Source organism: Neoarius graeffei, chromosome 12 (genome assembly GCF_027579695.1).
Source record: "Neoarius graeffei isolate fNeoGra1 chromosome 12, fNeoGra1.pri, whole genome shotgun sequence".
In the NCBI taxonomy this organism is placed as follows: Eukaryota; Metazoa; Chordata; class Actinopteri; order Siluriformes; family Ariidae; genus Neoarius; species Neoarius graeffei.
Window position 1 is genome coordinate 2,519,649 of NC_083580.1, and position 25,342 is coordinate 2,544,990.

Genomic DNA, 25,342 nt, shown 5'->3' on the forward strand with positions numbered 1-25,342 from the left:
CCATGTCTACACATCAGTGCTCTCATTTTACGAGCGGCATGTTGCACTGAGCTGCACTTCAAAGCCTCGATCTCAGCATGTGAGGGAAGAATCCATTACCTGCTGAAGCCCTGAGCCTCAGACAGCGCAACATGCACACACACACACGACCTTGAGAGCACACTGGCGAGCAAACACACGGCACGTGTAGCCTCGGGCTCCGTACATAAATCTGCGAGTGTCTGGATTTGTGAGCAATTTAAAAGCCATTTGGAATTTTTTTTTTTACAGGTTTGTAGAAACGAAGTCTGGTGAACGTATTTCAGTTCCTGTATTTCCCACGATCTGTGTGTCAAACGCGCAACATGTTCTCTGAGCAAAATCACTCACGATTAATGAAAAACACAAGACGAGGCGTTCTGGACAAGCTGGAGTAATCGCACAACATGTCCACTTCACAGCAAATGCAGACGATCAACCAGGACACGGTTTCAGTGTAAACTTTACGTCTTTAGCGACAAGACTAATATAGCTAACATGTCAGGAAGGGGTGTGGCCTCCAGTTTCACCTCAAGCTACCTGCCTGCTTCATAAGACAAGTTTTTTTGGTGTAAATGTGGAAAAAAAATCCCCACAATTTTTTTCTGTCTCTCGGACTGTTTTTACACCTCGTCAGTTGTGTAAAAGTCACACCACAGTTTGATCTTTCACAATTTTATCTTCTGTTAGTTCAGCAGGGTTTATAGCCTAATGATTTTCAAACTCTCCATCTGTCTCTCTGTCACCATCTGTCCCTCTGTCTGTTTCTCTGTCCAATTACCTGTCTCCTCTCTCTGTCTCATTGTCTCTCTGTTTCTCTCTTAGTCTGCACATCAAGTCTCTCAATCTCTCTGTCTCTGTCTGTCTGCCTCTCAATCTCTCTGTCTTCCTGTTTGTCTGTCTCTCTGTCTCTCAATCTGTTTCTCTGTCTGTCTCTCTGTCTATCTGCCTGTCTCTGTCTTTCAATCTCTCTGTCTGTCTCTCTCTCAATCTGTTTCTCTGTCTGTCTACCTGTCTCTCATTCCCTCTGTCTGTCTTTCACACTCTCTGTCTGTGTCTCAGTATCTTGACAAATACTCATCTCTGCCTATCTATTTCTCTGTTCATTTTTCTGTCTGTCTCTTATTCTGTTTCTCTTTCTTTCTGTCTCTGATATCATCTATCATTCTGTTTATTTGTTTGTCTCTCTATCTGTCTCTCAATCTGTTTCACTGTCTTTTGGTCTGTCTGTCTCTCTCTGTCTTACAATGTCTCTGCTTCTTGGTCCTTCAGGTTCTCTGTTTCAGTTGCTCACATTTTTTAGTCTTTCAGTCGTTTTGCCTCTCTGTCTTAGTCTTGCTGTTTTTCTGTCTCTCTTCATCTTACACTTCCTGACTCCCAGTCTCCATCTTTCTCTCCTTAGATTTCTTTCTCTGTCCCCCCTTCTCTCTCTCTCAGCAGAATCATATTAATAATCCATCCATCACGCTGCTGCAGGCTGAGAGCTGAATGATGATCGAGTTGGCTGCTGCTGCTGCTGCTGCCTGAAGAAAGGGCACGTAGAGGGCACGTGAAGGTCATGTGGAGGGCAGGGTATGCGTCTACAGGTCACTTCAATCACGTTTTATTCACCTATAAACTCTCCATTCCTCCCTGAGGTCCTGTATAGGGTCTATAACGTACCTGTTCCTGAAACCCTATAACACGTTTACTGAGCTTTAAACAGCCACGTATTAATAACGTAAAACAAACTGCAGCGTTTCATTTCACTGTATAGAATTTAACACACAACAAAACTTGATCTCAAAGTTTAAACCATTCGTGCTCGGATTTCTCTAAATAAAGACGCAACGCACAGTGACATTTAAAAAGTCTCAACGTCTGCTTGAGAACAGTACAGACGTGTGTGACGTATTAAATACCTTCTGTTTGAGCTGAAAGACGTTTAGTTTGATCTGATGGAAGTCTTCACATGTGGCTGAGCAGGTTCCTGCCTTCATCACGTTATCAGACTTCTCAAAGAGAGGATCTGCAAAAACACACACACAAAATACAGGAGAAAAAATTAAATAAAATCATATAAAAGGAAAAAAAAAACCTCACAACATGCTCATGAACACAATCACAGGGAAATTCTGGGACAAAGTTCCTGGTACTCAGTCGGGTTACGCACACACCTAAATCCATTCTCTGGGCTCGTCATTCAGATTATTAAAATCACCCGCGTGTTGTTCATATCTCCGAGACTGGCAGATTTTCCTGCATCTGAGACGAGGTTCTTCAACAGCGTCTAGATCTTCACCTTTAAACACAAACATTATCCTCTAAATCCGGAGGGGAAAAGAATCCGGGATAGAAAATGAGGACTAAAGAATGAAACATCTTTTTTTTTTCTTGCTTTCAAACATACCGGTATGATGTAACATCAAAGCAAAAGACAATTAAACATTGCTAATATACATTATGATGAGAAATATTCTAAGAATTGACCAAAATGGCTTCCATACTCATTATTCAGCAGTGCAGAGAATAGCACTTGATCCAGCACACCCTGTTATCCATCCATTATCTATATCGCTTATCCATCAGGGTCGCAGGTGAGCTGGAGCCAATCCCAGCTGAATTTGGTCAAGACGCGGGGTTCACCCTGAACAGGTCACCAATCTATTGCAAGGCCACATCCTGTTATTTTGTATTTTGTTTATTTTGATGTATATCTTACGTCCTCTGTTAATTTCACGCGCAGTTTAACGAAGGCACAAGATAAGATCCTAAATCGAGGTCATGAAATTTCAACGTGTACAGGACGAGTAATGCTGCATTTGATTAAAGGTTGCAACTCGTAAGAATTACCCCTCAGCTCGGAATTCCTACTTGGGAGCTCAGGCCCTTAAAGACTGATTTATATTTCTGTGTCGAATCAACACCGTGATGTTCGTCCTTTGGGGTCGAAGATGACCATGACTTCAGTTTGGTGGGTGGTGGTTGTGGGTCTGGAGGTGACTGTAGAGGCCAATCAGGGCTTTGAAGGTACGCCCCCATGTCGGGCACGCGTGGGTAGGAGCTGTAGTGGGGGTGGCAATCGTTCGAGCCTTTCACGCAGCTTTTTCTTCTGGGCCTCGGTGATGCGTTTCATCTCTGCTGCACGTGTGCCACTGGTGAGCTTTGTTCGCCATGCTGGACGATCCTGATCAAGTGACTCCCAGGAGTTGAGATCGATTTCTAGGGTTTTGAGAGACACTTTGAGATTGTCCTTGAGCGTTTCTTCTGCCCCCCAGATGAACGCTTGCCTTGGCACAGCTGTTCATACAACAACTGTTTGGGCAGTTGACTGTCTGGCATCCTGACAACATGGCCAGTCCATCTGGCTTGGGCTTTCTGCAGAAGACTGTTAATGCTAGGAAGTCCAGTCCCCAGTAGAGTGTGCACGTTCCACGTGCCAAGGTTGAGTACCTTCACTATCATTTTGTTGTATTTCAACTGCTGAGTGGGATCCCGCCAGCCACAGTGTGCTGGCCAGGGTGAGGTAAAGCAGGCTATGTTTGGGGCACCTTTTCTAGCCCTTTCCTCCATGGAGGTGTGCAGAGCGAATCCTAAACAGGGCTGCTCAGACACCCAGGGGGCTGCCAGCAGAGAGCGACCCTATGCCCTGGGCCGCCTGCATGCAGGTTCGTGACTACAGTTTCCTGTGTTTCCGCACCTGCTCCTTCACCACTTGCCCATTGCCACAGGACTTGAATTTGAAGTCATGATTTGCGCGTAACTTGGATCAGAGTGAGGGAGAGTTGCCTCTCTCCAGCCATCAGCCTCGCTCTCTCATCCTGACCTAAGTGGGTCCAGGAGCAAGACAGAATGAAGACGGCTGGAGCTCGGTCAGAATGCAGTGGATGGCCAGCAGTGTTCTATGTGCTGCACTGTGTCCTGATTGCGCTCCACAAATGCTTTTCTTGGTCCGCCTTCCTGGGAAAGGGAATCGACACTGTAGGTCCAACATCGCTGCTTGTGCAGGGTAAAGTTGTTTTTTGTCGAGCAGTTGTTTTTGCGAGTATGCCATCTTATTTATGAGAGTCAATTGAACTCATCCAGAAGCGCGCACTATTGATTATGTTTCCGGGCGTAAAAAGTACAGTGCAATCTCACTACTTTAGAAACACAGAGATCTTTAGCTTGTTAAAAAAATAATTTATATCCAGTATCAAAGAGGGATAAGTAGAAGTATTTCTTCAGATCATGGTTATGGATTAAGGTCAGGACATTCAAGTTACAAAATGTTATGTAAAACTAATCATTCTTCTGATTTAGTGTCAGTTAAGTATTAAGTATTCGGAATATTTGTGTTAACTACTTTGTAATTGTTATTGTTAAGAATTGAGTTACATCAGGCGTCAGCTAGCTGGCGAGCTTGTTGCTAACAAAAGACAAACGTGGAGATTTTTGTCACTTTTTCCTCAAAGAGGTTGAAAATGAAATAATTCCAAGCTCTAACTTCATAGTTTTCATGGTAGGACGAACACAGCATAAACAAAATTCTTAATTATTTTCCAGAACATAATTAAATAATATTGGCTGGCGTTGAGTGGTATATCAGATATATTCCATTCAGCTACCGGTAGCATGATATTGTACAAGTTGAAGATGAGTAGCTGTGAATGGAATATATCTGATATACCATGAAAGAAAGCCATTATTATTATTATTATAATACATACTCTCTTCATATCAGCATTCTTGAAGGCCAACGCTAGCTTACCTGCTTTTACCACCTTCCAGCTGGTATAGTGTTAGCGAAGGCCAATGCTAGCGAAGTCAAGTCAAATATTATTTTCCCTGTGTAATTTACTGATTTACTTTTAAAATCAACATATACAGCTACACACAACGGAGCGACCTGGCAGCCAAAATTCTCTCAAAATCTTCCGTTTTTAACAAAGCAAACCTGGCAGCCATGTTTGTTTACAAATTGTCACAGTCGCTCGCTAGCGCAGAAGTTTTACATCTCCAACGTGTGACATCATGTTGTCTTGACAACCATGCAATATTATAAACCATATTCAACGCTCATTCTCCATTGGGTAGAGCGACATAATACACATAGGATAAGCGATATGCTAACAATATTGCATGCTATCAAACCATATGAATGAAACCCACGAGAAGGGAATAGAACACGTTTTTATTCCATTGAAAAAGTGTCCTGAATGGGTAATAATTCACATTATTCTGTCTACATTCACTGGATATGAGCAATCGCATGCTCTGATTGACTACTACTAGGATATCAGCTGATATACCATGAGTAGAGAAAAACAAAATGGCGGAGTGTGTTGCTGAACCAACCGAGGACAAAATAAAAACTCGAAAACAAAACATAAAAAAAAGCAACAAAAAGTATTTGATGGTAAGAACATCTTTTATTTTTCAAGAATTATTATTGCACTTGTCACAAATTGCTCCTGTCATTTTGTCGGTTTGTTTACATTCTAAGCAGAAATGATTTTGTCAGATGTTTTGTATAAAAAAGTTTTCATTTATCGACTTTGCAAAAAATAAAAATGCTCTGTTTCTTAAAATCCACAGAATGTGGATAGAATAAAACAGTTATTCCACTCAATCTCGCCGTACATGGGTTATTGAGGTATTTCACCCACGTGACCAAGTCATGTGATGCAGCCATTTTGGACGGCACGCTTAAGTCCTTCAGTGCAAGGCGGTATGAGATGGTGGAGACCTTTGCACATTTTAACAAGAAAGTAAGCTGTGATTCGTGTTAAATTGGATCTGTCTTTTATCACAAACACTGTACCCAGCCTTGGTATGGAGCCAAGGTTGTCGACAGAAGTCAACAGTTTGATGAAGGATGACCCCAGCAGTTTGAAATGGTACAAGGTAGGCTATGTTCACAACACTGTCTTGTTACTCGGGGGATCCGAGATCCCCTGAAACAGACATGAGATCCCTTGAAAACATGATTTGGGAAATGTTGGGGGGTCTCTAAAATATTGGCAAAATGATGTTTATTGACATAGCAATCGTGTGTAACGGGAAGCATTTGCATATCCGAAGTGTTGTGTTTACATGACAACGACTGCTGCTGCCAGGTTGGTTGTTGAGTAGCCTGACTGTTTTTTTTTTCTTGCGTGTGGTATCATTGTTGACGCGAGGTTGTTTTTTGAACATGCCAATGCGGACACGATTTCCCCTGATGAGTTATGACTTCAGACGCGATGCGTGTGTGGAGGTGTGGAGTCCGCGTGATATGTGCGTAAGATAGGCTTCTCATGTGCTTGGAGATCCGCGCTCCGAGACAAGCGCAAGCAGCCCCCCAAGGGAAAAAAAGGGACCCCCCGAAAATATCGGCATAGTTCGAACAGGGTAAACAGAGAAAACAGGAAAAATTAAAGGATTTATTTTCCTGTCTCTTCACAGCTGCAATCCATTTGGCCCTCTTGTCTGGGTCAGTAGGAAACCGGTAAAAGGAGCGTCCTGCACGCTGTCCCTGTCTGTTGTGGCAGCCCACAGCACAACAAGCAAACACCATGGTTATTTATAGAGTGCTTACTGACAAATTAATCTATTCTAGGTGTCTGTAACACGTTTTTTTTTCCAAGCTGGTTCTCCCTCTCTGTCTGCAGCGTTAGTATGTAGCTTGACGTCCAAAATGGCGGACACCGGGGCGTCACGTGACCCTGTGACGTCAGGTGAAAAACCTCAATAGACAACCCGGTGCTACGCGCCTCATCGGCTATCAGCTCATGTACAACTCCATTTCATGGAATAACTGTTAGGGGTGGTGGAGGTGTGGTGAGACAGGATCCAAAAGCAGAACACAACTCAGACAGTAATCCAATAAATGAGGTGGTTTTAATCCAGGAAAAAAGTAGCAAAAATAGTCCATGTAAAAAAGGAGACAAAAACTTGACAAAACAAAAGAGGCAGAAAAGGACAAGAAAAACACGAGTGCAAAAAACCATGAACAAGAAAAAAACACTAGTGCAAAAAAGATAAATGAGAAAAAGCTAGTGCAAAAAACCATGAACAAGGGAAAAACATTGGAGAGAAAAAACATGAAAAAGCATTAAGGCACAGAACCAGCTGAGGAAAACAAACGAGACATTCTGGCAAAAACAGAGTCTGAGAACAGCTTATTTATACACAGCAGTGGGTGAGCGGGAATTCCTGTCCTGGATCCGGATCGGCACTGGCGTGAGAGATCCATAATATCCGGAGTGGATGTCCGGGACGGAGCATGACAATAACTGTTAATTTTAATATTAGAAACTGAATTCTACTCGTCAGTGACTTGTCCTTGTACATCCTTCATCCTCTTATCCATTCAGAGGAAACATGACCAACCTGATAACCTCCTCCACACACACACACACCGATAAACTCAGTGGTCTGGAATGTCATGTCGTTACGCACATCCGGAACCTGAAAGCTCACTGATGATGGCACATGCATATCATCATCATCATCCTCATCGTGTGTGTCCCTAACTGACCCAGAAAAGAGGAAGCAGCCGGATGGCTGTAACACGAGAAGCTGTTTAGCGTTCATGCTAATGCAGTGCTGCTCTGACTCATTAGCTGAGTAATGGATCAGTGAGCGTGTCGAAAGAAAACAGGAAGTTCCTCTGAGTTCTAAAAGACCACAAGATTGTTTCATCAGTTAAAATTAAAAAAAAAAATTTGCAGAACTTTTTAGGCACCATCACTCTCAAATTCATATCAATTTTTATCTGAGATCAGTTGGTATCAAATAAAATGAAACCAGGTGTACTGTTATAGGAAAACTATTTGTTAACACGAACACTTTCCTTTTTTTAACCCATTTATAGTTACATTAAAGTTGTGGAACATCTGTGAAACAGCTCCAGCCATTCCGTTACTTTTTTTCTCTCTTGTAGAAACACAGCTAGTTGTTTTACCACAAAACCACAAAGAAGCGTAAACTCTTCCGTCCTGGAGGCGACAGAAACCGGCTTCATTACAGTTACAGCGGATGCCGGAGATTCCTTCCATAAATGTTAAATAAACATCGACGATGATTATAGATCATCCGCCGTATGAGTCCCTGTGAATGAGCTGTTGCTATAGAAACGATAAACCTGCATGACTGTCAGAGCTGCTGTCAGACGTCACTTGCTTGGTCTTTACGGGAAAACAGTATGGGCTCAGCCCATACAAAAAGATCTCGGGCTGATATTTTCCTGTAAAGACAGAGCAAGCGAGGTTAATAAGGAGTTTATTATCCGTTTTTTTTTATTTCTAAGATTAAAACAGATGCTCGTTATAATGAGGCGTGACGCTGCTTTCAGTCATGTCATATCTGTAACATAGTTGAGTCGCGCGTGCAGAATAAATGGGTAGTGGTTTCAAAACTGAATGCTCTTCGTAGCTCATTTCATGAATAACCTGCCGACTCTTGTTTGTCTTTTGGCTGTTTTTGATTCCATTTTGATTTCCAACTCATCTTTTTTTGTCGTTTTGTTTTTGTTTGGTTTTTGCAACATTGAAAGCTGGTGCCTTGGAAAGAAAGTCCATAATCGCCCACGGGCATTATGGGAAAATACTGCCCTCCAAGGAACCAATCAGAGTGCACGATTTTACCGGCAGTAGCTTAGGCCATATAATAATAAAAATAATAATAAAAATAATCTCATCTCATTATCTCTAGCCGCTTTATCCTTCTACAGGGTCGCAGGCAAGCTGGAGCCTATCCCAGCTGACTACGGGCGAAAGGCGGGGTACACCCTGGACAAGTCGCCAGGTCATCACAGGGCTGACACATAGACACAGACAACCATTCACACTCACATTCACACCTACGCTCAATTTAGAGTCGCCAGTTAACCTAACCTGCATGTCTTTGGACTGTGGGGGAAACCGGAGCACCCGGAGGAAACCCACGCGGACACGGGGAGAACATGCAAACTCCACACAGAAAGGCCCTCACCGGCCACGGGGCTCGAACCCGGACCTTCTTGCTGTGAGGCGACAGCGCTAACCACTACACCACCGTGCCGCCCAATAAAAATAATAATAAAAATAATAATTAAGATGGGCGGCACGGTGGTGTAATGATTAGCGCTGTCGCCTCACAGCAAGAAGGTCCGGGTTCGAGCCCCGTGGCCGGCGAGGGCCTTTCTGTGCGGAGTTTGCATGTTCTCCCCGTGTCCGCGTGGGTTTCCTCCGGGTGCTCCGGTTTCCCCCACAGTCCAAAGACATGCAGGTTAGGTTAACTGGTGACTCTAAATTGAGCGTAGGTGTGAATGTGAGTGTGAATGGTTGTCTGTGTCTATGTGTCAGCCCTGTGATGACCTGGCGACTTGTCCAGGGTGAACCCCGCCTTTCGCCCGTAGTCAGCTGGGATAGGCTCCAGCTCGCCTGCGACCCTGTAGAACAGGATAAAGCGGCTACAGATAATGAGATGAGATGAGATGAGATAACATGAAAGGACATTAATGTAGGGAAAAAAAATCCTGAAATAACTGATATCTCTGTGCATAACATAAAAAAGAAATGAAACTGAAATGAATGGTTCAGTTACACTTCATCTTGTGTGAAAGTATCTCATTCTTTCATCATCTTCATCTTTTTCTTCTCATTATTGTATCGAAGATTTAGCACAATAAGATGGTACAGTACTGTAAGAAAGTCTTAGCCCCCCTATTTTTTTCATACAAACTTTGTTATAAATTTCTATTTTATGACTTCCACATTATTGAGTCAAAACATCACAAAAACATTTTAGGGTTCCAAACGTTAATTTTTTTTCCAGCACAAAATTAAATGTTACAGGGAAAAAAAATGTTTGTAAATGTCTGAGCAGTACATTCCATAAGAGAGCATTTTTCAGATTAAAAAAGAAAACATCATGAAGGCTGCTGGGTTTTGGTGTAAAATTAAAGCGAGACGGCCTTTCGGTTTCATAAAATCGGTGAAATTTAGTTCCGTCTGAAATGTGGTGATTGTGATATTTGTTTATTTCTGTAATATTTCACAAAATATCAGGCCATTCTGTGGCGGGGAAGTTATTTAATTTGAGGGGATTCAAGCAAATAATGTGCATGAAATCGCTCACTTGGCGCAGTCAAGCAGACAGAGGAAGTCCGTGTGCGCATGCGCAGGTTTACCTTCTTCTTCTTCTTTTGGGTTTTACAGCAGCTGGCATCCACAGTGTCGCATTACTGCCATCTACAGGTTTCCCTTTGAGCGTGCACTGACAGTTCCATCATTCTGTCGCTAAATGAACAGCTGATCACACCGAGGTGCTCGCTGAGCGCCCATATTTATTAGTTTGGTCCTGCGTTTCCTTTCCTTCGTATAGAACATAACGTCTTTTCTTCTCGCTTTCTTTCCGTTACTGTAGTCGCTCTTTCACGTTTCATTCGCACACTCACGTCCTCCATTCTTCTCTCCTGTTTCAAATTTGTATCCCACAATGCCTTGCGTGAACAGGGAAAGCCCACCACGTGATGCATGATGTAGTATCTTGAATTGGGTCATGGTGAAGCAGGAAAAAATAGCAGAGAATTTAGAGCCACATGGAGATAAATTCATTAATTGTTCTATTTTAAAAAAAAACTAATAAAACTGGAAGTCTGTGATTCGAATTCAGTAGCTTTCGGTCACTAAACAAAAATACTTGGGTGTCAAGAAAATTCTTTTTATGACCTAGACTTGAAAAATCTGAAAGGCAGTCTACCTTCAAGAAGCGAGTGTGACAGTCCCTTTTCCACTAAAGCAGTTCCAGGGCTGGTTCGGGGCCAGTGCTTAGTTTGGGACCGGGTTTTCTGTTTCCACTGACAAAGAACTGGCTCTGGGCCAGAAAAACCGGTTCCAGGGTAGCACCAGCTCTTTGCTGGGCTAGAGGAAAGAATCACTTATGTCAGCGGGGGGCGGAGTTGTTAAGACCAACAACAATAGCAAGACCGCAAGAGGGCGCCGTTTTTAAATAAGCGACGAGATATCATGGATGCAGTAAAGCAGCAGTCATCCATTATTGTTGTTGTTGTTGTTGCTATTGTTGTTGCTTCGATGTTCGCGCCAAGGTTTATGCAAACGCAGTGACGTAACTGACGTATACAGCGACGTAATGACGTGGCTCCCCTTAGCACCCCGAGCTATGGAAAAGCAAACTGGTTCTCAGCTGGTTCGCAAGTTGAACGAGTTGTGAACCAGCACGGGCACTGGCCCCGAACCAGCCCTGGAACTGATTTGGTGGAAAAGGGGTAGTGTCCAGAAGAACTGGGGCTGGTTCTGTAAGATGCTCAGTAAAACCTACAGCTCATTTCCGCATAAAACTGCACTCACTGGACCTCAGACTGCTATTTATTTTTTAAAACAAAGCGTTGTCTCACACCAAATATAGACTTTGTTTCATTTATTATGGCTCACTGATTACAGTTTATAGTATTTTTTTTAATGTTGAAACATTTCATTTCATTATTTTTAAGCCTATTTGGTCGACAGCATTTCTTTACATGTGCCTCAGACTGTTGCACAGAACTGTACATCTCGATTAAATTCCACTAAACCAACTTCTGGCTTACTGTAAGTACGAACCACTAAAGAGTGTATGGAATAAACATGACAATACTGAAAAAGAAGTAAAGAATAAGAACTTAACACAACTTAAATACATTAATTTTGAGTTAAATAATGAATAATTCACGTTAAATGATGTAAAGTGTTTCATTAGTTTTTGATTTTTGATAGCTGATGAAAGAGAAGCAGTTTTTGAGACGGGACACGTGACATCCTTAGAGACACATTAAAGGGCCGTTATGGAGATTCCGAAAGGATTACTTTAAAAAAGAATGATGTGTAAAACTATTTCCTTTAAAAAAAAAAGTGATTTATCATCTTCAGTCCCATATCAGAGTGTGAGTGTTTCATCACTCCCAGAGACGCAGACGAGAGACAAGAACAGACGATAAACTCCAGAGAGTGTTTCAGCAACTCACTGCTTCATTAAAAAGCCCAAACCTGTGCGTCTCATGTGTGTGTGTGTGTGTGTGTGTGTGTGTGGGAACCAGAGCAGTGCAGTAGAGGAAGGGGGGGGGGGGGGGGGGGGGGGGGTATTTAAACAGGCAGTGAAAGGAGAGGGTTAATGAATACCAGGTGATGCGACGCCACAGTTGATGCTATTAATGTGATGGTTTACACAGTGACGGCCGTGTTTGTGCACCAGCGGAAATGTAGCAGAAAACTGAGAGACAGAGAGAGAGAGAGAGAAAACGAGCGAGCGTATGGGAAAAAGAGATGGAGAGACTGTGGTGGGGTTTCGCTTCACCTGTTTTCATTTTTTTTTTAAATGTGCATGTGACAAATTCAGCAGGAAAAGGAGAGTGAAAAGAAATGTTCTGTTAAATTATTATAAATAATAAACAAAAATAAAAATCATGTTTTAATCATCACCATTATAATTATAAGTATTATAATAATAATTATTTTTTATTAAACTGTTGATTCTACAGGCTTCAAATAAGAGTCAAGTCCTTTAATGAACAGGTCTATAGATAGATAGACAGACAGATGACAGAGACAGACAGACAGACAGATAGACAGACAGAGAGATAGATAGACAGACAGACAGACATAGATGAGACAGATGAGAGAGACAGACAGACAGACAGACAGACAACAACCTGATGCCTTCACCCTCAGTGAAAATACCTATGTATTTTCAATATATAAAATATAATAATTTTCACTATATCCAAGATGGCGGCGTGCACTGACACTGCGGCTCCCGGCTCTTTATTTTGTTTTTATGTTTTATTTATGTTATTGTTCTTATGTGTTTTTAATACACCTTCAGTTGTGGCACGTCAATTTCAGTGTATGGGTGACTGTGCAATGACAATAAAGGCTATCTTATCTTATCAATATCTCTGAATATGCATAAATATGCCAATTTTACCACACCCCCAACAATCCGCCTGTTATCATAGACAGCCTTATAGTATTAGCATTAGCTACCTCAGCTAATCAGCTCATATTTATCAAAAAAGTAAAAAGAGAAGTCTGGAGATTTTTTTTTATCTGTAATATTAGTGAAGATAGCATGCCGGTTAGCTAGCCACTAAAACTAGCTTGCATTTGTCGCAAGTTGACACGAACTGTATTTCAGTAACAACGTCTGAGATAGCGCACGTTACCATGACAACCATGATTTTGTCCAGTAAGTTAGCATACGGGCGGCACGGTGGTGTAGTGGTTAGCGCTGTTGCCTCACAGCAAGAAGGTCCAGGTTCGAGCCCCGGGGCCGGCAAGGGCCTTTCTGTGCGGAGTTTGCATGTTCTCCCCGTGTCCGCGTGGGTTTCCTCCGGGTGCTCCGGTTTCCCCCACAGTCCAAAGACATGCAGGTTAGGTTAACTGGTGACTCTAAATTGAGCGTAGGTGTGAATGTGAGTGTGAATGGTTGTCTGTGTCTATGTGTCAGCCCTGTGATGACCTGGCGACTTGTCCAGGGTGAACCCTGCCTTTCGCCCGTAGTCAGCTGGGATAGGCTCCAGCTTGCCTGCTACCCTGTAGAAGGATAAAGCAGCTAGAGATAATGAGATGAGATGAGATGAAGTTAGCATACGCTACATGTCCTGTGGATAAACATTTCCACTACCGCAGGATTTGCATATCGTATGTGATTGGTTGAAAGCAATTTAGTGATATCACAAACCGAACTCAGAGATAGTTTTTTTTTAAATAGCAGCAGGTGACTTTTGCCTTTAATTCAGAATAAGTTAGCTATTTAAATGTCACCACTGATCAGCGTGTCACAGCGCTGGGCCACTTGCTGTAGGTATGAAAAGTCAAGTCAAGCTGGTGTTTGACTCGGACACTTGATGTAGTACAGCAGTATGTAGTTTGGGATGCAGCCCACGATCGCATGTTTGGCTGCAGCATTTTGGACGATGTCATCCTGTTGCTCCTTTTAAAAATATTCAGCAGAAGAGCAGCTGATGAAAACATGCAGACGCTTTCACAGTTGAGGAATTTGTATAAAAACAGTGAGATCTGATCGGGAATGTACCAACAGATTGAGACCTGGGGGGAGAGTGTGTGTGTGTGTGTGTGTGTGTGTGTGTGTGTGTGTGTGTGTGTGTGTGTGTGTTATCATGGATTAATTTCATGAGTTTACAGATAAATATTAGCTCACAGAAACCTGTCGAATCAAATTTATATAATTTATCAGCTGTTGGAGGAAAATTTCAGAATTCGGACTGTTTTCAAATGGGAACTGGAGAGCGATGTGTCGCATAGTGAGTGGAAAATCCTTAACTCCGCCCCTAAACAAAACATTAAAAAAATATGGAGGACCTGCTAGCTGTAAGTCACAGAAACCCAACTGTTCCAGATAGAAAGAGATCAGGAGGTGGGGAAAGTGTGTTTAGAGTGTGTGTATAACGTGTGTGTGTGTGTGTAATGTGTGTGTGTAAGGTTTGTGTGTAAAAGCCTACTTCTTTGGCCTTTGCTGCATGTCTTGCCGTCCTCCTCCAGGTAGAAACCCGTCTCACAGTCGCACCTGTAGCTGCCCGGAGTGTTGATGCAGATCTGAGAGCAAACCGTCTCATTATTACTGCTGCACTCATCGATGTCTGGAGGATAGAAGAGAAGAAACAGAAGAACACAAGGAGGAATAATTTCTCATTTAAAATGTGATTTGTTTGAGTCATTATTTAAAGTGCATATAAATGTAACTAAAACCTAAACGTCTTCTCATAATGCCACTGTAATTCTGAGAGTAGCACGTCTACCGTAAATAACCTAACAAACAAACACAACTCAAAAATGATGTGTATCTGGTAGGCATGTAAGGATATATCATGTAATGATAAATTGTGATACAAATTTATGACGATTCGAATCGATGAAATAAAAATGAATGGTTATCACACTACGTAATCTCTTAGCTTTTTCGAGCTGTAATTGTGTTGTTTAGACAGCAGAGGGTGCTCTATATAATGTACAATAACGGGAATGCTCATGACTTCACTGTAGGCAGAAGTAACACAGCTCTAATGCTGCAAAAACAAAAAAATAAACAGATCTAAAAAGTGAAAGAACTGCTGCGTGATTGTGTACAAATAGATTTAATGAGAAATCAGAGCTCTCTCTCTCTTTACAGACTGCTGAAAGATAAAGAAAAGAGAAGCAAATGGAGGCAGAGCAAATGTTCATAAAAGTTTATGAAGAAAAATAATATATGTAATTAAAGTTTTCATTTTAAATAAAAGGAATATTTTTGTTAATAGGCGATTACATTTCACTCCAACCTTTACAAATGTGGGGCAATAATTATTGATGGTTCTTAAGAAAATGAAACAATTTTTTTTTATTTAACAAAATGAATATTTATGTTGACAAAGAATAAGAAAATAAATGTTGCTTTTTTTGTTCATAAACCTTTCTTTCTTTATTTATTTTTTTTTAAATATCATGGGAAAATCGAATTGTAAACCCATTACTATGAATCGAATCATGAATTAGATGAATCGTTAAATGCCTAGTATTTGGTGATACTTTGCTGTAGAAGTCACAGCACCTGCACCTGCATGACGGCAAAAAATGAACCTATTCTCCAGAAAATATGCCAATTTACACAACTTGTGTTTCCGTGACTCACCTAAGCAGTAGGGTTTCTGCCGGTTTCTATGGCGATCTCGATCGTAGCGGTAACCGGGGTAACACGTGCAGACGATGCGGCCGAAATGATCCGTGCACTGCTGCTCACAGGGGGCGTCGGCGCAAACATCGTAATCTACACACACAAATAAACACATTAATACAACATGCATGATAAAATAACACTGCAAATTTCTAAATTAGTTTCATTCAAAAATCATTCCACAGTATAATTTTGCAAGAACAACTTTAGGTGTGGAAATATGCTACGAGTTGCACCTGTCCATCCATCCATTATCTGTAGCCGCTTATCCTGTCCTACAGGGTCGCAGGCAAGCTGGAGCCTATCCCAGCTGACTATGGGCGAGAGGCGGGGTTCACCCTGGACAAGTCGCCAGCACCTGTTAGATTTTTAATTACAATTTATTCCCTTTCATCTGCAAATTAGCTCTCATTATTTCAGATCTTGAAGATTTTAAGATTATTTCTTGTCATGTTTTATGAGGTCAATAAAATCTATGTTGAATTCAGTAATCGACAGAGTGATAATGTGTGTTAAATTCATTTCAGGATATACGATAAAGATCCTCTTACGATAGATCTATAATTAAAGAAAATCACCACGTTTTGTTTAAGTCATCAATCAGCATGATCGTGCAGAAAACGTGACTCATATTAACATAAACAGTTTTGAGTTAATAAGGAGATTTGTTTTCTATCCATTAGGATGTTTTGCCAAGGTACGACCTTGACTATCTGTAGCGGTCCTGTGAGCTCGCTGTCGAGGATCAGAGCAGCGCTCATACCAGCGAGAAACTTCTCACACTGACACACCTTTGTTGTCAGTCATCTTCGCTTTCTTTTCTTTGGTTGTGACGGCACTAAATTGAGGGTCACGTTATATGTTCAAAGACAGCTGACCTCAACTCAAAGAATTCTTTTAAGATGTACAATTTTTTCTACATCATCAAACAAATGGCTTCAGCCTGTTTATCTACATGTTTGTTTCACTGCTTTCACTTTTAATCTTGTAATTTTTATTTTTTACAATAAAGACATATCTTCAAACTGGGCAGCACGGTGGTGTAGTGGTTAGCGCTGTCGCCTCACAGCAAGAAGGTCCGGGTTCGAGCCCCGGGGCCGGCGAGGGCCTTTCTGTGTGGAGTTTGCATGTTCTCCCCGTGTCCGCGTGGGTTTCCTCCGGGTGCTCCGGTTTCCCCCACAGTCCAAAGACATGCAGGTTAGGTTAACTGGTGACTCTAAATTGAGCGTAGGTGTGAATGTGAGTGTGAATGGTTGTCTGTGTCTATGTGTCAGCCCTGTGATGACCTGGTGACTTGTCCAGGGTGTACCCCGCCTTTCGCCCGTAGTAAGCTGGGATAGGCTCCAGCTTGCCTGCGACCCTGTAGGACAGGATAAAGCGGCTAGAGATAATGAGATGAGATGAGATGAGATGAGACCTTCAAACTGTACTGCCTTTCAGATTTTTCAAGTGTAGGTCATAAAAAGAATTTTCCTGACACCCAATTATTTGTGTTTAATGGACCGAAAGCTACTGAATTTGAATCACAGACTTCCAATTTTATTAGTTTTTTTAAAATAGAACAATTAATGAATTTAAGGCCACGTGGCTCCAAATTCTCCGCTATTTTTTCCTGCTTCACCATGACCCAATTCAAGATACTACGTCATGCATCACGTGGTGGACTTTCCCCATTCACACAAGGCACTGTGGGATACAAATTTGAAACAGGAGAGAAAAATGGACGATGTGAGTGTGCGAATGAAACGTGAAAGAGCGACTACAGTAACGGAAAGAAAGTGAGAAGAAAAGACGTTATGTTATATACGAAGGAAAGGAAACGCAGGACCAAACTAATAAATATGGGCGCTCAGCAAGCACCTCGGTGTGATCAGCTGTTTGTTTAGCGACAGAATGATGGAACTCCCCTCCTAGAACTGCCACCTTGTTGTGGTGGAGGGGTTTGTGTGCTTGAATGATCCTAGGAGCTATGTTGTCGGGGGCATTATGTCCCTGTCAGGGTTTCCCAAGGCAGACAGTTCCTAGGTGACAGGCCAGACCAAGAGCAGTTCACCAAAAACCCCTATGGAGAAAAAAATCAAGGACCGTGACGTCGCCTGGTATGACGCAGCCGGGGCCCCACCCTAGAGCCAGGCCCGGGGTTGGGGCTCGTATGCGAGCGCTTGGTGGCCAGGCCTTTGCCCATGGGGCCCGGCCGGGCTCAGCCCGAAGAGGTGACATGGGCCCGACCTCCTGTGGGTTCACCACCCACAAAGGTAGCAGTAGGGGATTGGTGCAGTGTGGATTGGGTGGCAGTCAAAGGCAGGGGCCTCGATGACCTGATCCCTGGACACAGCGGCTGGCTGTTGGGACATGGAATGTCACTTCGCTGGGGGGGAAAGAGCCTGAGCTTGTGCGGGAGGTTGAGAGGTACCGGCTAGAGATAGTCGGGCTCACCTCCACGCACAGCTTGGGCTCTGGAACCCAGCTCCTCGAGAGGGGCTGGACTTTCCACTTCTCTGGAGTCGCCCGTGGTGAGCGGCGGTGGGCTGGTGTGGGCTTGCTTATAGCTCCCCAGCTCAGCCGCCATGTGTTGGCGTTTACCCCAGTGAATGAGAGGGTCGCCTCTCTGCACCTTCGGATTGGGGAGAGGGCTCTTGCTGTTGTTTGTGCCTACGGGCCAAATAGCAGTATAGAGTATCCGGCCTTCTTGGAGTCCCTGGGAGAGGTACTGAGGGGTGCTCAGACTGGGGACTCCATTGTGCTACTGGGGGACTTCAATGCTCACGTGGGCGATGACAGTGACACCTGGAGGGGCGTGGTTGGGAGGAACGGCCTCCCCGATCTGAACCCGAGTGGTGTTTTGTTATTGGACTTCTGTGCTAGTCACGGTTTGTCCATAACGAACACCATGTTCGAGCATAGGGGTGTCCATAAGTGCACGTGGCACCAGGACACCTTAGGTCGGAGGTCGATGATCGACTTTGTAGTCGTTTCATCTGATCTCCGGCCCTATGTCTTGGACACTCGGGTGAAGAGAGGGGCTGAGCTGTCAACTGATCACCACCTGGTGGTGAGTTGGATCCGCTGGCGGAGGAGGAAGCTGGACAGGCCTGGCAGGCCCAAACGTATGGTGAGGGTCTGCTGGGAACGTCTGGCCGAGCACTCTGTTGGGGAGGTCTTTAACTCCCACCTCTGGGAGAGCTTTTCCCAGATTCCGAGGGAGGCGGGGGACATTGAGTCTGAGTGGACCATGTTCTCTACCTCCATTGTGGATGCAGCTGTTCGGAGCTGTGGCCGCAAGGTCTCCGGTGCCTGTCGTGGCAGCAATCCCTGAACCCGGTGGTGGACACCGGAAGTAAGGGATGCCGTCAAACTGAAGAAGGAGTCCTATCGGGCCATGTTGACCTCCGGGACTCCTGAGGCAGCTGACAGGTATCAGCAGGCCAGGCGTGCTGCACCTCGGGCAGTTGCGGAGGCAAAAACTCGGAACTGGGAGGAGTTCGGGGAGGCCATGGAGAAGGACCATCAGTCGGCCTCGAAGAAATTCTGGCAAACCGTCCGGCGCCTCAGGAGGGGGAAGCAGTACTCTGCCAACACTGTTTACAGTGCGGGTGGGGAGCTGTTGACCTCGACTGGGGACATTGTCGGGCGGTGGAAGGAATACTTTGAGGATCTCCTCAATCCCACCGTCATGTCTTCCACTGAGGAGACTGAGGCTGATGACTCAGAGGTGGACTCGTCCATTACCCAAGCCGAAGTCACTGAGGTGGTTTGCAAGCTCCTCGGTGGCAAGGCACCGGGGGTGGATGAGATCCGCCCTGAGTATCTCAAATCTCTGGATGTTGTGGGGATGTCTTGGTTGACACACCTCTGCAACATCGCGTGGCGGTCGGGGACAGTGCCTATGGAGTGGCAGACTGGGGTGGTGGTCCCTCTTTTTAAGAAAGGGGACCGGAGAGTGTGCTCCAATTATAGGGGAATCACACTTCTCAGCCTCCCAGGGAAGGTTTACTCCAGGGTACTGGAGAGGAGAATTCAACCAATAGTCGAACCTCGGATCCAGGAGGAACAATGCGGTTTTCGTCCTGGTCGCGGAACACTGGACCAGCTCTATACCCTTCATAGGGTGCTCAAGGGTTCATGGGAGTTTGCCCAACCAGTCCACATGTGCTTTGTGGATCTGGAGAAGGCATTCGACCGTGTCCCCCATGGTATTCTGTGGGGGGTGCTTCGGGAGTATGGGGTTCGGGGCTCTTTGCTAAGGGCTGTCCGGTCCCTGTACGAACGGAGCAAGAGTCTGGTTCGCATTGCCGGCAGTAAGTCAGACCTGTTCCCAGTGCATGTTGGACTCCGGCAGGGCTGCCCTTTGTCACCGGTTCTGTTCATAATTTTTATGGACAGAATTTCTAGGTGCAGCCAGGGGCCGGAAGGAATCCTGTTTGGGAACCACAGGATTTCATCTCTGCTTTTTGCGGATGATGTTGTCCTGTTGGCTTCTTCAAACCAGGACCTTCAGCATGCACTGGGGCGGTTTGCAGTCGAGTGTGAAGCGGCTGGGATGAGAATCAGCACCTCCAAGTCCGAGGCCATGGTTCTCAACTGGAAAAGGGTGGCTTGCCCTCTCCAGGTTGGTGGAGAAGTCCTGCCTCAAGTGGAGGAGTTTAAGTATCTTGGGATCTTGTTCACGAGTGAGGGAAGGATGGAGCGTGAGATCGACAGGGGGATCGGTGCAGCCTCCGCAGTGATGCGGTCGCTTTACCGGTCCATCGTGGTGAAGAAGGAGCCAAAAGGCGAAGCTCTCAATTTACCGGTCGATCTACGTTCCGACTCTCACCTATGGTCATGAGCTTTGGGTAATGACCGAAAGAACAAGCTCACGGATACAAGCGGCGGAAATGAGTTTCCTTCGCAGGGTGGCTGGGCGCTCCCTTAGAGATAGGGTGAGAAGCACAGTCACTCGGGAGGAGCTCGGAGTAGAGCCGCTGCTCCTCCACATCGAGAGGAATCAGCTGAGGTGGCTCGGGCATCTTTTTCGGATGCCTCCTGGACGCCTCCCTGGGGAGGTGTTTCAGGCATGTCCCCCCGGGAAGAGGCCCCGGGGAAGACCCAGGACACGCTGGAGGGACTATGTCTCTCGGCTGGCCTGGGAATGCCTCGGTGTTCTTCCCGAGGAGCTGGCCGAGGTGTCTGGGGAAAGGGAAGTTTGGGCTTCCATGCTTAGACTGCTGCCTCCGCGACCCGGTCCCAGATAAGCGGAAGAAGACGAGACAAGACGAGATGATGGAACTGTCAGTGCATGCTCAAAGGTAAACCTGTAGATGGCAGTAATGCAACACTGTGGATGCCAGCTGCCGTAAAACCCAAAAGAAGAAGAAGAAGGTAAACCTGCGCATGCGCACATGGACTTCCTCTGTCTGCTTGACTGCGCCAAGCGAGCGATTTCATGCACATTATTTGCTTTAATCCCCTCAAATTAAATAACTTCCCAGCCACAGAATGGCCTGATATTTTGTGAGATATTACAGAAATAAACAGATATCACAATGACCACATTTCAGACGGAACTAAATTTCACCAATTTTATGAAATTGAAAGGCCGTCTCGCTTTAAGTTACAAACATTAAACTAAAAACATGAAAATATAGACAACACACACAAAAAAAACCCCAGAAATTCTAAAAATACCTTGTTCATGACTTGTGTTTAAAAATTAGTCTATTGACATAATAATTCTTAAATCTATTGGAATTTATTTGAGGATGATGGCTACGGCTTTTTCCTTCGGTTATATGAGGTTTCTTTCCTTTTTGGTAAAATTGTGTATAATAGTTGGGACGGGGGCGGCACAGTGGTGTAGTGTAGACCCCGAAGCCGCCGCCAGGCGCCGCTAAAACCGCCATTTAGAATTTGAGCCACCGCCAGCCAATAATTTTGTAAGCCAATTTGAGCCGCTATCTAATAAAATTTGGCTGAGCCACTAAGAATTGTGTACATCAAATAATGGGTTTATCCACATCATGAGCTACAAGAAAAGTGACACAAACATGATCAACTGTACACACTAGTAGTAACACAATAGAGACGTATAGGCATACACTGTAGAGATTTAGAACTGATATCACAGCACAGAGAGCCACCACAAGCTTGCCGTTGTGACTACCTGTCTGGCTTCCCGCCCCTCACACCGTTACCACGATACACTGGGGAACCCGGGAACCCACCCAAAGCATCAATCGACTCCGATATTAACGAGATGGCTGCATTCTTTGCCGCTGCTGAGGGAAAGTGTAAAGGTATTTTTTTTTGTTTGTTTGTTTGTTTCACATACTTCGAGATTGATAAAAAAAAAAGTACTCCACCACTCTACTTTCATCATAGTAAGATAGCTGCCAGTCCTTCACTGGTCATTGCTAGTGAGAGTAGATAGCTAGATGCCTTCCTCGAACAATCCAGATTAGCTTATTAATAGCATTGAACTACAATCTTGCTAGATTTATATTTACAATGAAGTAAGAGACCAGGGGACCTGTGGTAATTTGCTATTTATTCCCCCCATTTGTTTGATCCGTTCGCCCGGATATATGCCACACAGTGACGTCCAGTATCAGCCATTTGTAGCCATAAACATTTTGGTGGCTGCAGCAGCCATTAAGGTTTTGGCTGAGTCAGCTAGCCAGCCAATAATTTCATCAGCCAGCCATTATCCTGAAAACAAACGGCTTCGGGGTCTAGTGTAGTGGTTAGCGCTGTTGCCTCACAGCAAGAAGGTCCTGGGTTCGAGCCCCAGGGCCGGCGAGGGCCTTTCTGTGTGGAGTTTGCATGTTCTCCCCGTGTCCGTGTGGGTTTCCTCCGGGTGCTCCGGTTTCCCCCACAGTCCAAAGACATGCAGGTTAGGTTAACTGGTGACTCTAAATTGAGCGTAGGTGTGAGTGTGAATGGTTGTCTGTGTCTATGTGTCAGCCCTGTGATGACCTGGCGACTTGTCCAGGGTGTACCCCGCCTTTCGCCCGTAGTCAGCTGGGATAGGATCCAGCTTGCCTGCGACCCTGTAGAAGGATAAAGCGGCTAGAGATAATGAGATGAGATGAGATAGTTGGGACGGGTCTAAATTACATTTCTTTTTTTTGCGAACAAATTTTTATTAAAGTTTGAGAAAAAGTCAAAAAGAAGCATGCCAAGACTTTTAGGGATTCAACATCACAAGACAATCTCAATTTACACATTAGGCATACAGTGGGCCCGAGACAAAGGAGCGTGTCATGGGACACCACAGAACACGGAAGAAGTAACATTATTAATCGCAAGCAAAAAATAAAAAAAATAAATAAAAATATAAAAATACACACACACATATACAGACACAGACATAGGACACAAAGACATACACTACCGTTCAAAAGTTTGGGGTCACCCAGACAATTTTGTGTTTTCCATGAAAAGTCACACTTTTATTTCCCACCATAAGTTGTAAAATGAATAGAAAATATAGTCGAGACATTTTTCTGGCCATTTTGAGCATTTAATCGACCCCACAAATGTGATGCTCCAGAAACTCAATCTGCTCAAAGGAAGGTCAGTTTTATAGCTTCTCTAAAGAGCTCAACTGTTTTCAGCTGTGCTAACATGATTGTACAAGGGTTTTCTAATCATCCATTAGCCTTCTGAGGCAATGAGCAAACACATTGTACCATTAGAATACTGGAGTGAGAGTTGCTGGAAATGGGCCTCTATACACCTATGGAGATATTGCACCAAAAACCAGACATTTGCAGCTAGAATAGTCATTTAGCACATTAGCAATGTATAGAGTGGATTTCTGATTAGTTTAAAGTGATCTTCATTGAAAAGAACAGTGCTTTTCTTTCAAAAATAAGGACATTTCAAAGTGACCCCAAACTTTTGAACGGTAGTGTACAAAACAAAACAGAGAGGAACTTGACATGCAGGGACACAGGAATGAATGCGAGTCAGGGGTGAAAAACAAAAAACAAGCTCACAGCATATCTTTCAAAGAGTCAGCAGTACTACGCCAGGCATTTAGTGTGCTCTCATTAGCACCATTAATTCGGGCTGTTGAAAGTTCCAAATATACGACATCCAGAAAAGAAAAAGAGTCCAAGACTTGATCGAGAGAGAATGAGGTGGCTTCCAGCGAGTGGCAACCATTCTCTTGGCCGCTGTCAGTCCGGTAAAAATTATACACTTCATGAGTTTGGAAATATTAAGAGTAGACAGGTCATTCAAAAGCAATACACACATATTAACAGGTACCGTTTCTTGTATCAAATCAGATAACTTAGATGCAACATTGCACCACAGTTGTCCAACAGGAGGGCATTCCCTAAACATGTGACTAAACATGACCTGAGCTTTGAGAGAGCACAGATTGCAAAAAGGATCATTAATAATTTTCATATGATGAAGTTTGACGGGGGTAAGGTATATTCTGTATAAAAAATTGAAATGGATTTGCTGGTGGTCTGGATTACGCGGCACATCACGAATGCTAGACCACACATCATCCCAATCAAAATCTTGAGTCAGACCTGGGCAATCTCTTCTCCAGACCCTCTCTATTGGAAGTGTGGGGGTCTCCGACCGTTACCAGTAAAAAATTATATAATTTGGATACCATACCTGTCGTTTTAGCATGTTTAGTAAATATATCTCGGAGTGGATGAATAGGTAAAGAACACTGCCACGGGATGCCATATGCTTTAAGGGCTGACCTCAGCTGCAAATAAAAGAAAAAGGAGGAGCCAGGCAGATTGAATGCGTCCTTAAGATCAGTAAAAGAGAGCAGTCCAAAGTTGTCATAAATGTCTTTCAAATAGTGGACACCTCTCTCCTCCCACTGAGGAGCTGAGATAGGTCTACCACCAATCAGAAGGGCTTTGTTATTGAAAACTGGAGAAAGCGTGTGCCACTTGCAGGAAGGATGACAATGTGTTTCAGCTGATCTCCATGTTAATACAAGATGGGAAATAATGGGACCAAAACGCAGATGACATTGTCTTTTAGACATGTTGACAAAAAGGACATCTTTGAGCATCCATGGGTTTACTAAGTTGTTTTCTAGTGTGAGCCAAGAGACAGTGGAGTGTGGACCAAACCAGGAGAGCAGGGGTCTGAGCACAAACGACCAAGAATAAAGTTCAAAATTAGGAACGGCCAGTCCGCCATTCTCCCTCCTCCTCTGCAGAGTAGACATTTTCAAACGCGGCCGCTTTCGGTTCCAGATGAATTTGGAAGTTGCAGATTGGAGTTTGCTCCAGTAGCCAGGTGGAGGGGGGAGGGGGACCATAGCGCTGACAAAATTAATCCTGGGCAAGATATTCATTTTTATAATAGAGACGCAGGCCCGAATAGAGATGGGTAGAACAATCCGCTGGTCCATGTCCTTTAGGACCTTGTTCAGAGCAAGAGAATAATTATATTTAACAATCTGATTTAGAGAAGAAAAAATTTCAATTCCCAGATACGTAAACTGCTGCACTATGGGGTTATTTACAGGAAGGACCGATGTCTTGGCAGAATCATTCAGATGTAGGAGAGCAGACTTAGACCAGTTAATTTTAAAACCCGACACACTTCCAAACTCCTCACAGATGGACAAGAGGTGTGATATAGACTGAGCAGGGTTTTCTAGATATATTAATACGTCGTCCACATACAAAGATAGTTGGTGTTG

General features: G+C 44.0%; 1 protein-coding gene across 1 annotated transcript in view; it reads right to left on the bottom strand.

The window, feature by feature from the left end:
- ccbe1 (collagen and calcium binding EGF domains 1) overlaps window positions 1-25,342 on the bottom strand; it is a 171,345-nt gene that overhangs the window by 16,841 nt on the left and 129,162 nt on the right. The window contains exons 4-6 of the mRNA XM_060935342.1: window positions 15,628-15,762; window positions 14,462-14,599; window positions 1,920-2,026 (exon numbers count right to left, since the gene is read on the bottom strand). Of these exons, the coding sequence (XP_060791325.1) occupies window positions 1,920-2,026; window positions 14,462-14,599; window positions 15,628-15,762 (380 nt within the window). The remainder of the gene's footprint in view (window positions 1-1,919; window positions 2,027-14,461; window positions 14,600-15,627; window positions 15,763-25,342) is intronic.